This window comes from Humulus lupulus, chromosome 6, assembly GCF_963169125.1.
Source record: "Humulus lupulus chromosome 6, drHumLupu1.1, whole genome shotgun sequence".
NCBI lineage: Eukaryota > Viridiplantae > Streptophyta > Magnoliopsida > Rosales > Cannabaceae > Humulus > Humulus lupulus.
The window spans coordinates 176,578,239-176,590,463 of NC_084798.1; the positions used below are offsets into that span (position 1 = coordinate 176,578,239).

Consider the following 12,225-nt stretch of genomic DNA (forward strand, 5'->3'; position numbering starts at 1 on the left):
AGCATGAATTCCTGAAGCGACATAAGGATGAGTTAATCGAAACTCTTAATGAGATCTATACTCTATGTGGAGTGGAGTACCGAGCTACAGGAGTACTCTTGATAGACTCACCTACGTGAATGTGGAAGTGGGGCCGCTTCCTATGAAATTTTAGGGCAAATTTCTAGAGCGTTCACTATACTGGGATAGACGTGCATGGGCTTTTGGACTACACCCTAGAAAGATTGTGCGTGGTGCAATGTTACAGATAGAGTTCAAGACTACGTGTCACTCTAGTATATTCTAAATTGCATTCACTATGCAAAGGTTCAAGTCGAAAGATACCTTTGTTTATGCTCAATCTTATTGTTCTTAGGTTACTGCTCGATGAAAAATATTTTTAAATAATTCAAGTGGGGGATTGTTGGAACTTGTAATATATAATAGTATGAATTATTAAAAATAGAAAAGGTGCTTTGATGACTCCCTAGAGGAAGAGTCCCACATTGATTTAGAATACTCTCTTGTAAGGGTATATAGAGTGTGGACTTCAGCCTTGAGGTTGTGCCCCAAGGAGTACCCACTTTTGTGGGAGAGGGAGGAGTCACACAAAGGCTCACCTGTCCACCACACATGCGCGCGCGCCGCCGCCGCCGTCCGACCGAGCGAGCTGAGCTGGGCTGGTTGGTGTGGTGTGCACCTTATTATTTTTTCTAAAAAAATTATTTATTAAATATTTTTTTATTTAATAAAAACGTGGTTAATAAGTGGTAAACTGAAGACTCAATCTCTTGAGATTTTTCAGGATTCCAACTGCCATGCCTCTCCCACGTTTTAATAAAACGTCTTTATTCCCGTTAATTAAGATCGAATTTTTCTTTAAAAAGAGCGATTACTTTCAGAACGACATATCTCTTTTCAGAAAAAAAATAACTCTCTTCAACATTTTTACGATTAAAAAAATCCGAGCAGTATCATAAGGGTGTGGTATACGACGGTTCTCTACAGTGCAGTGGAGGTCCGATCACAGTTGGGACTGGGCTGTTTTATCCTGGGGACGACGGGGCTGATAGTCTGCTTGCACGAATTCTGGGCAGTGCCGCGAACGTCTTAAAGAGAGCGACCTAGTCCGCGACTCAACCCAGACAATCATTCGGTAATTTCGTTCCTTTTATTTCTGCAGCAACTTTTCACAACATAACCAAACTATTATTTCATTCTCAATTCCATGGTCTCTTGTCCAAGATCAAGATGAGTGTAACAACTTTATACACTTCATCTTAATGGGAGTCTTAGAATTAGTTGTTTAACTAATAACAAAATCTGTTAAACACTCTTATGATTGGTTAAATTTGTTCATTAAGTTAGTTTTTGTTTTTTCCAATTTTACCCTTGTATTCCAACACACACATATATATAAATAAGCTGAATTGTAATTTTCATTCAGAGTATAGAATACAATTTCTTCAAATAAAGAAAAAGGGTTTTACTTCTATTATATATGTCTTCTATAGAATCATTCTTACATTAATTAACTTTGATCTTCACATGTGTTTAATATCCAAAAAAAGATTGTATACAAAATGAACAAGTAAAATATTAAAAATTGCCTCTTTCAAAAAAAAAATTAAAAATTGCGTACCATACTTAATTGTTTAATACCTGTAACTGAAATACTTTCATTTTATATAGGTTTTAAGATGAAAATATTAATATTTATTTTCTCAAAATTATTATTATTATTATTATTATTATTATCATCATCATCTAGCGTAATGAATAATGCGTTATAGTCAACTTTAAAGTGCCAAAACTCAAGTTTAGACCAAGATACCGAAGTTATTGACCCGGTATAGACAAATATTCGGGCTGATTTTTCAACTTCACCAAAAACCGAACCGAACCTAACCGAACCGTTCCTCTTACTCTTACTTACGGATCTTACTTCCCCGCCAGAGTTTCGCGGCAGAAGAAGAAAACAAATTCCACAGTACACACAAGAATTAAAATTAAATAATTAAAAGTCAAGAAAGTAAAATCTTAGACACCAAAAACACGTAAAAATTAACCAAAAAAAAAAAACAGACCTTGAGCTTTCAGATCTCTAATGGGGACTCCGAGACCGGCGACGTCGCCCACGACGACGGCGGTGGCCACGGCAGCACCGCCACTTCCTCATGACTCCTGGGACTGCATGCTCCCTGGTCCACCGAGCCGAAGCAACTTTGGATCCGCTGATTTGAGCTCTTCCGGTCTCATTGCCTTCGCCGCCGGAAGCTCCATCTCCGTCGTTGACTCTCGATCTATGCAGCTCGTTGCCACTGTCCCAATGCCTCCTCCGGCTTCCAATTCTTCTTCTTCGCTCTCCCCGTTCGTTACATCCATACGATGGACCCCAATGCCTCTTCGGCGCGACCTTCTCACTACTGAGCCCTCCAGTTCTCACCTTTTCCTCGCTGCTGCCGATCGCCAGGGTCGAATTGCTCTCATCGATCTTAGACTCAGGTCGCCGGTTCTCTGGTTTGAATCGGACACCGCTCGGCTTAGCGTCCAGGATCTATGTTGGGTTCAGGCGCGACCCGAATCATATCTTCTCGCTGCTATCTCTGGTCCATCGTCCCTCTCTCTATACAACACCACCACCGGTCGTTGCGTCTGGAAGTACGATGCCAGCCCTGAATTTCTGTCCTGCATTCGCCGTGATCCTTTTGATGCTCGCCGTTTTTGCGTTATGGGACTCAAAGGGTTCCTCTTGTCGGTCAAGGTTCTTGGGGAGACCGAAAACGATGTCGTTATAAAGGAGTTTCAGATTCGGACTGATTGTACGGAATTACAGAAGCTGGAGAGGGATGCGGCTAATGGGGGAACGTCGTCTTCGTCACCTGCCTCGGCGCTTTTTCCACTGTATATGGTGAAGTTCGCTTTTTCGCCTCAATGTAGGCACATTGTGTTCGTGACGTTTCCAAAAGAATTGGTGGTGTTTGATTTGCAGTACGAGACTGTGCTATTTTCAACTGCCTTGCCTCGTGGTTGTGGCAAGTTTCTGGATGTGTTGCCCGATCCGAATAATGGGTTTCTCTATTGTGCTCACCTTGATGGGAAGCTCAGTACCTGGCGGCGAAAAGAGTAAGCCATAATTGCAAATATAATTAATTTTTGTTCTTCTTAGTTTTATGATATTGAAATGCTGCTAGAGCCTTGGGCTAAATTTGTACTTTATGAGCTTGAAGAATTAGTCTAGTGTGGAGTCAGAACTGAAAGTATTCTCTTCAATTCAAATTTTTAATCCGTTAGTCAAACCATAACAAAATATTTTCATGAATGCTTTATAATTCAATAACTATAAGTAGCTTGTCTGGTTTGATTTTGGACATGGGAACTCATATTTTGGACATGGGAATTCAATAACAGAAAATTTTCACACACACCAGTAGTGTTAGTAACCACATATTTTGAGATGTGCTCTTCATCGAGCTTACTTCTGGTCAGCATTTGCTAGGTTTTCGGGAATTATCGAAGTTTCAAGTTTAATGCTTCTTACATATGCTACTGGCTTTTCTTATTATAACGAATTTGGTTCTTTCCCGAAGAATATGATTAAGATAGACATTTTACAGAGAAGAACAGGTACACATAATGTGTGCAATGGAAGAGTTGATGCCGTCATTAGGCACCTCTGTCCCTTCTCCTTCACTTCTTGCTGCCATCATCTGCCAGTCAGATTCCACCCTTCAAAAAGTTGGGAAAATTTATTCTGAAATACGTAATTCTCAGGATTTTGATAGTCCGTTTGATTTTTGTGATGAACCTCCACCTGTTTCTAAGACCTGTTTGGTCTCTATTTCTGATGATGGAAAAATATGGAACTGGCTACTGACTATTGAAGGAGTGGAGGATGCTCAGAAGGAAGACAGTAGCATGGGCGTGGTTGCTGATGTAAGTGAAGTGCCATTCTTAGTGGAAAATACTAATGATACAGTTTCATCTGTTAAAGGATCTGCTAGGGAAGCAGGAAAGCAAAAAGAGTATGCGGCTGGTAACAGAAGCCGCCATGCTAAGTCTACCAGCAAGCAAATAGATGTGTCATTTAAGGTATGGTATGTCTTTCTGGAAATTATTTATCACATTTGATTTTGGAAAAGTTTTTATACTTATGATACAAAATCACCCAAGGAGAAGCCTGAAGTTAATACACCAGTAATTATTCAGGGATTCACAATGCTTAGTATATTATACCCTTTTACCTGATTGCAATGTTATCACTAACGTGGTAAAGTGTTTCAAAATTCCAACTGTGAGCTTGTTATCCAACTTATTTTGGGTTTCAAATTAAACAAAAGAGATGCAATAAATTAGATTATGGCCCCATTTGGCTAAGCTTATTTTAAGCTGTTTTTAGCTTTGGATTTAAACAAAACACTGTTGGAAGTGTTTGGGTAAAAATTAAAATATAAAAAAAATCCTTTTTTTAATTCAATATAGGTCCCCTAGCTTTTCCCAAAAGACCATTTGAGAAGCTATTTTCTAAATTAGAATAATTTTTATAATACTTAATTTACTCATATTTTTTTTAATATCCATCCAAACACTTTGAAATGCTGTATCATTAAAAAAAGATCTTTATAGTAATTTAAAAAGAAAAAAAAAATGCTAAAACTTTTACTTGTCTTGTGCTTTTCTACTTAACTGCTCACTTTCTGTGTCGGTGATTTATCTTGAACTGTGAGACCACCATTTAGCATTATATCCCTTTGTACATCTTTAGGCTATTTATGCATACTTACCTGCCAAATAACTAATGCAGATTAGCTTAGTTGGCCAGCTTCAGCTTCTTTCTTCACAAGTGACCATGCTGGCTGTACCATCGCCTTCTTTAACAGCTACCTTGGCTCGTTAGTTCATCTTCTTGCCAATCTGTTTACAAGTTGATTTTATTTTCCCCCCTAATTATTAGTATTCTTTTGTAAAAGCATTAGAACTTGTCAGTAGTTTTGTTGGAAATTATAATGCTGTGTAACTTGATTAATTTGAAGGTGGGGGAATATATCCAGCTGTAGCTGTTCCATTGGTAGCTTTGGGAACTCAAAATGGGACAATTGATGTCATTGATGTTTCAGCTAATGCTGTTGCTGCAAGTTTCTCTGTTCATCATGGTATGGTTAGGGGATTACGATGGCTTGGAAATTCAAGGGTTGTTTCATTTTCATTTAGCCAGGTATATTGAATGCATTTTACCTAGTTTGCAAGGTGAACTATAGACCCTGAATCAATTTTATTAGACTTGCTAGTAATATGTTTTGTAAAATTTGTTGGATTAGGTGAATGAGAAATCTGGAGGTTATATCAACAAGCTTGTTGTGACCTGTCTTAGAAGTGGCCTTAATAGACCATTCCGGGTACTACAAAAGCCAGAACGTGCACCCATAAGAGCTCTAAGGGCCTCTTCCTCCGGCAGGTTAACTTCAGAAACTTTCTAGGTGTCATTTTTCCTCGTTCATTGAATTCTTTAAGTTGTATCTCATAATATTGTTTGTCTTGTGTTTGTGAATGCTCCTTCAGAATGCTATGTTTTCTCATGTGTAATACAAATTCAACATATCATAAACTTGCTGTTGGCATTGGTATTAGTGCAGCTTGGACATTCTCAGATTTTATTTGTATGCTTAAACTAATTCGTTTTAAGACTTTGATTTCTGTTACTTCAGAAGTTTTTTAGTTTGAGGACATTTGGTGCTATTAACTTTTTCCTGTGGAAGTAAGACGTCCATTTAAACTTTGCTAGTAGAAACTATTAAGTCTGTTCTTTCAATACTCCTTAGCTTTAAGATTTGAATGATTCTTGAAGTGGATAATGGAGTTAAATTAGGTAATTTTATCGTAGTGATGTATATGAGGAGAACATAACTATTGAGTGCTTCATGTTTTGGCTTTGTTTTATCTAAAAATAGTCAACCGATCACTGCACCAAATGGGGAGACAAATAATAATGAAATAAATTTGTTAGAGTAATGTTTGAAGAGCTTTAGACAAAATTTCAAACTCATTCCCAACAACAGGGACATTTTTAAGTTGTCTTTGGTGAACATAAATATCATGAGCCATGTTCTGCATTCTTTTCTCCTGACTTGTAAATATTAGCAGGATTATTCTACTTAGGTCAACTTATATCTAGTACATCCTTTCTTCCCCATCATTGCAAAAGTTTATGTGAAATTCAAACATTCACTTCCTCAGCTCGACTTTGTTTTTATTGTTGCTGTGGAAAATATATTCTGATATATTATTTATTTGAGAGCACTGCCATTTAAATAGGCACTTTACAAACTATAGACTAATTTGGTATTAAATACCAAATATTCTAGGGTAATTACAATGGTACTAAATCAACCTAAAATCCTCCAAAAAAGGAAAAAATATATTGTGTACAGATTGGCTTCCCATTCTTGAGGGATACCGAATTAATTAAAATAATAACAGAAAATAAAAACAATATTTTCTACAGTTGCATATTTGAGGTGTATACAAGACATACATATAGTACTTATAGTGTTAACAATTTGGCAGGTACCTTCTAATTTTGTTTCGTGATGCGCCGGTAGAAGTTTGGGCAATGACTAAAAGTCCTATAATGGTAAATTGGTACACTTTTATATTCCATATTTGTACTACACTATTTTATTATTGGTGTTTATTATGCTTGTATCCCATGTAGCTTAGATCATTAGCACTTCCATTTACGGTATTGGAATGGACCCTCCCAACAGCTCCACGGCCTAGTCAAACTGGACCTGCTAAGACATCGTCATTATCCTCCAAAGATCGTGCATCTAGAGAAACAGATGGGGCATCTTCCCCAACAAAGGCTTCTTCAAGTGATTACAGTGAGCTTGTTTACTTGACATGCTTGTATAATTTAGACTGATTGCTTACCCATATGAAGTGGTACTATTTGGATTTTCTACTTGAATTATTGAATGTAAGTTTTTCAATGTAGAGAGCTCAGATGGATCTCAAGATGAAACTTCTGAGAGCTTTGCATTTGCACTGGTAAATGGTGCTCTTGGAGTTTTTGAGGTTCATGGGCGAAGGATCCGTGACTTCAGGTATTGTTTTATTTCTTTGTAATAGGATGCTGTGTGAATATGGCAATGTTATGACATTGAAACATAGTGTTGTGCTCCTACGTCTTAAAGCTGTTATTTTAGGCTGTCCGAGGGTAGCATTGTTTTATATCCAAGTTTGTGGTCATTAATTCTCCATTTGCTAGCTTCTAGTTCTTAAAGCTCTTATCCTTTGGTTGCCCAAGGGTAATAATTTGAACACAACTTTTGAATAACTTGAAATTTCTCTGTGGGTATTAACTATCCTTCTGTAAAGTGCACTTATTTTGGTTCTAGTGACCCCTCAAGTTTATTCATTTCTGTTATTACTTCATTTAATTCCATAAGCAAACTCATCTATTCAGTGTTTTTGAATATTTAGTTTCTGTTAATTGCCTTTGTTGTTTCTCTAAACAAATTAATATTGTTTATGTTCAGTTCTCTCATAAGGGTTAATTTTGCTTATTTTTAGGCCAAAATGGCCTTCATCTTCATTTGTTTCATCTGATGGACTAATAACAGCCATGGCCTACCGCTTGCCTCACGTAGTATGTACCATATTCATCATGTTCTAATATTTAGTATGTATCATCAGATTGTTTCTAAATTTATAGAATTGTTTTTCAGGTTATGGGAGATAGGTCAGGAAGTATTCGTTGGTGGGATGTAACAACTGGACAGTCGTCTTCATTCAACACTCATAGAGAAGGAATCCGACGAATCAAATTCTCCCCTGTTGTTGCTGGAGACCGAACCAGAGGGCGCATTGCTGTGCTGTTTTATGACAATACATTTTCTGTTTTCGATCTTGTAAGTATGAGTATTAAATAATTCTTTTTTATGAAGAAAAAAAAGAGTTACACTGTTTCTTTCGCACTCTAAGAAAGGAGCATTAAAATTTGTGTTTGCAACTGTTCATATAGTCGTCAACCTGTTTTTCCCAAGTTTTAAAGTTGTGCACTAAAATTTGTTGTTTGCCACTTGAGCAAGAGCCTGGTGCTCATTTCTGAGCATTTTTCTTTGTGATTCTGAGATGGGCGACAAAGAATATTTTTGTGTCTGATGTGGCATTGATAAACCTCCTATACGGTACACCTATGCTAGGAGGAAACACAATTAATGGTCAATGGCTGGTTGAATTCTTTATGGAAGTTCAGTGATTTGGTTTGATTTTTATTTAATGGCTATTTCTATTTTAATAGTTTCTGTTTTGGGTTTGTTTCTTGTTTGGGATCAAACGTGTTTGGGTAAGTCAGGGAAATAAAAAGGAGATGAGAATGAGGAGTTAGGCATGTCTGATTTTGTGTAATTGAGCTTTAGCTCTTGGAGAGAAACCAGGTCTCTCGAATATCCTGGATTGTTCTTTTTTATTTCAATAAAATTCTCTCATTTTCCTCATTCTTGTTTTATATTTTCTTTGATATACTATCAGAGTGTATCAAGTGGCGCCGTCTGAGATTCGAATTCATGGTTGTTACTAAGATGGAAACTCGTATGGAAACAGTGGAGGGTTTAATCGCCACTGTACAAGGGGAGTTGGCTGCTGTCATAGAAAAATTGAAAGTATTACCTGGGTTGGAACAAGGAATGGCCACGGTGGTTAGTCGCTTGGATCAGTTGATGCATCGCCAGGAAGACCATCGACCAGAGAATATTGTGGACGGACGTGAGCAGTCTTCGATTTCTGGGACAGCAATTGGGGTTGCCGAGGCGGCAAGAGTGCTACCTAGGGGTAAGTTAGTTGAGATTGGGGGCAGTAGTTGGGATTCCGGTGGACAGCGACATCCACCAGCCACCCCGAGATGGGATATTTGACCACGGCGAATTGAGCTTTCGTCCTTTGACGGTGATAATCTCGATGGATGGATTCTCAAGGCAGAGAGGTATTTTTCTATTCACCATATGACTGATACCGAGAGCTTAGAGACAGCCGTCATCAGCCTGGAAGGGGAGGTGCTGATCTGGTTTCAATGGGAGAATCGACGTCGGCCCTTCACGTCTTGGACCGAATTGAAGAACCAAATGATACGACGGTTTCGACTTCTTCCTGCTGGTTCGATGTATCGAGAATTTCTCGCTCTTAAACAAACTAGTTCTGTTCGTGAATACGTAAACAATTTGAACTACTGGCATCATCACTTGAGGGCATTTCCGAACAGGTTTTGGAATCCACTTTTATTAATGGGCTACAATCTGACATAGGGTATGAAGTTACTGTTTTCGGGCCCAATGGGCTTGAGCAAGCTATGGAATTAGCCCAAAAAGTTGAAACAAAGTTGTTGGCCCAACGTCCCAAGTATTCACGCAACCTCGGTAAGCCGTCTGGTACCTCTTTATCGCCATCACCCAAGCCATTTTCTTCTCGTACGATCGCTGCTCAAGAGAATTTTGGCTTTCGTCGACTATCTGAGGCCGAATTACAACTCAAACGTGCCAAGGGCTTATGCTACAAATGTGATGAGAAGTTTTCTCTTGGTCATCGTTGCAAGAAAAGGGAGTTGCAAGTAATTTTGTTGCAAGATGGTGACCATGATGAGCTTGAAGAGACCAGTGATGAACCTGTTCTGGGAGATGAAGATTCAGAGTCAATTGGCCTTGAGAATCGAGTGGTGGAGGTCTCTATTAATTCAGTGGTGGGACTTACGGCTCCAAAAACTTTCAAATTGGTTGGGCAGGTGGGTTCTCAGCCAATAGTAGTCCTCATAGACAGTGGAGCAACCCATAATTTCATCTCAACTGTCCTCATTCGAACCTTGCAGCTTCCTGTTACAGAGACAACACCTTACGGGATTGTTTTGGGCACTGGCCAAGCTACTAAAACCCAGGGAATTTGCAAAGTAGTTGCTGTGACTTTACAAGGAGTTGAAATAAATGAGGATTTTCTTCCTTTAGCATTGGGTAGTACTGCTATGATTTTGGGTATTCAATGGTTAGAGACTCTGGGAGTCACCCATATCAATTGGAAGTCTCATTCTATGAAGTTTACAATTGGGAACTCATCAGTGACTTTGCAAGGTGACCCAACGCTGCACAAGACACTGGTTTCCCTCAAAACCATGATGCGCACGTTCCAACATGACGATGAGGGGCTGATTATTGAACTTGGAGCGGCTTCGATTTATGAGACTAAGGAGGACGACTTACCTGTTGGAATTGCTATGGTTTTGCATGAAGCTCAGGATGTTTTTGAGATGCCACTGGAATTGCCACCATTGAGAGGTCGGGAACACTCTATCACCCTGCGAGAGGGCACATCACCGATCAGCGTACGCCCTTATCGGTACCCACAAGCACAGAAGGATGCAATTGAACAATTAGTAAGGGACATGTTGACTGCTGGCATTGTCCAACCCAGTACAAGTCCCTTCTCGAGCCCTGTGTTGTTGGTCCGTAAAAAGGATGGGAGTTGGCGATTTTGTGTCGACTACCGTGCTTTGAATCGTGAAACGGTCCCTGATAAATTTCCTATCCCTGTCATTGATGAGCTGTTGGATGAACTTCATGGAGCTACAATCTTTTCGAAGCTTGACTTGAAATCTGGCTATCATCAAATCCGTGTTCAGCCTTCGGATGTGCATAAGACAGCTTTTCGTACTCATGATGGACATTATGAATTTCTTGTGATGCCATTTGGTCTCACTAATGCTCCGGCGACTTTTCAATCTTTGATGAACGAGGTATTTCGCCCTCATCTTCGTTACTTTGTTTTAGTTTTTTTTGATGACATTCTCGTGTATAGTCGCAGTCTCGACGATCATGTTCGCCATTTGTCCACAGTACTCCAACTACTCTCTCAACACAAACTCTATGCCAATCGTAAGAAGTGTTCATTCGCTCGTGAACAGTTAGATTACTTGGGCCATATTATTTCAAGGGAAGGGGTTGCGGTGGATCAGTCCAAGGTGCAAGCCATGTTAGAATGGCCTGAACCTAGAAACATCAAGGCTTTACGGGGATTTTTGGGTCTCACGGGCTATTACCGCAAGTTCGTCAAAGGATATAGTGAGATAGCATGGCCATTGACGGAACAACTTAAAAAAGATAGGTTTGGATGGAATGAGGCAGCGACGGGAGCATTTGAGACTCTTAAACGTGCAATGACTCAAGTTCCAGTACTTGCACTTCCAGATTTCAATCAACCCTTTGTGGTGGAAACCGATGCTTTGGGGTATGGGTTGGGGGCTGTTTTGATGCAAGGGCAGCGTCCAATAGCTTTTTATAGCCAAGTTTTGGGTCAACAAGCGCGTCTAAAGCCTATTTATGAGAAAGAGTTGATGGCAATTGTCTTTGCTGTCCAGAAATGGCGTCCTTATTTGTTGGGACGACGCTTTGAGGTGCGTACGGATCAGCAAAGTTTGAAGTTTTTGCTAGAACAACTGATGAAATGGTGAGGAAAAAACTGTTTCTTACTGTATATTTTATTTTCTGATATATTGTACAACCTAGGACTAGAGGTATATATAGGAAATACATAAGTAATTACATTAGATACAAGAATAGGTACCGATTCCTATTCCCAGGAATCCCAAAGATCAAAACATTAAAACCTATTTTCTTCTAACTGTCAACACTCCCCCTCAAGCTGGACTATAGATATTGATGAGTCCAAGCTTGTTTACAAGAAAATCAAATGTTTGTTCAGATAGTCCCTTTGTGAGAATATCAGCAAGCTGTTGATTAGTATGCACATATCTAATGCTGATAACTCCTCTGTCAATTTTTTCTTTGATGAAGTGGCGGTCAACTTCCACGTGTTTGGTTCTGTCATGATGTATAGGGTTATGTGCAATGCTGATAGTAGATTGGTTATCACAGTAAAGCTGAATAGGGGCTTCATATTTAATCTTCAATTCTTCTAGTAGACGTTTGATCCATATAGCTTCACACACTCCATGAGCCATGGCTCTATACTCTGCTTCTGTACTGCTTCTTGCAACCACAGTTTGCTTTTTACTTCGCCATGTGGTTACATTCCCCCATACCATTGTGCAATATCCAGATGTAGACTTTCTATCATCAATTGAACCAGCCCAGTCTGCATCTGTGAACACTTCAACTTTTCTCTCAGTTGTCTTCCTGAAAAAAGGACCCTTTCCTGGAGTTTGCTTGAGATATCTCAGAATTCGATACACTGCATTGAGATGTC

The 12,225-nt window shown here is 39.1% G+C and overlaps 1 protein-coding gene across 1 annotated transcript in view; it reads left to right on the plus strand.

The window, feature by feature from the left end:
* The first annotated feature begins 2,034 nt into the window (after positions 1 to 2,034).
* The window catches only part of LOC133782749 (uncharacterized), a 33,889-nt gene continuing 23,698 nt past the window's right edge, over positions 2,035 to 12,225 (plus strand). The window contains exons 1-10 of the mRNA XM_062222117.1: positions 2,035 to 3,105; positions 3,597 to 4,071; positions 4,784 to 4,871; positions 5,013 to 5,194; positions 5,298 to 5,434; positions 6,544 to 6,610; positions 6,692 to 6,860; positions 6,974 to 7,082; positions 7,552 to 7,627; positions 7,707 to 7,889. Coding sequence (XP_062078101.1) covers positions 2,087 to 3,105; positions 3,597 to 4,071; positions 4,784 to 4,871; positions 5,013 to 5,194; positions 5,298 to 5,434; positions 6,544 to 6,610; positions 6,692 to 6,860; positions 6,974 to 7,082; positions 7,552 to 7,627; positions 7,707 to 7,889 — 2,505 coding nt within the window. The 5' untranslated portion in view covers positions 2,035 to 2,086. The remainder of the gene's footprint in view (positions 3,106 to 3,596; positions 4,072 to 4,783; positions 4,872 to 5,012; positions 5,195 to 5,297; positions 5,435 to 6,543; positions 6,611 to 6,691; positions 6,861 to 6,973; positions 7,083 to 7,551; positions 7,628 to 7,706; positions 7,890 to 12,225) is intronic.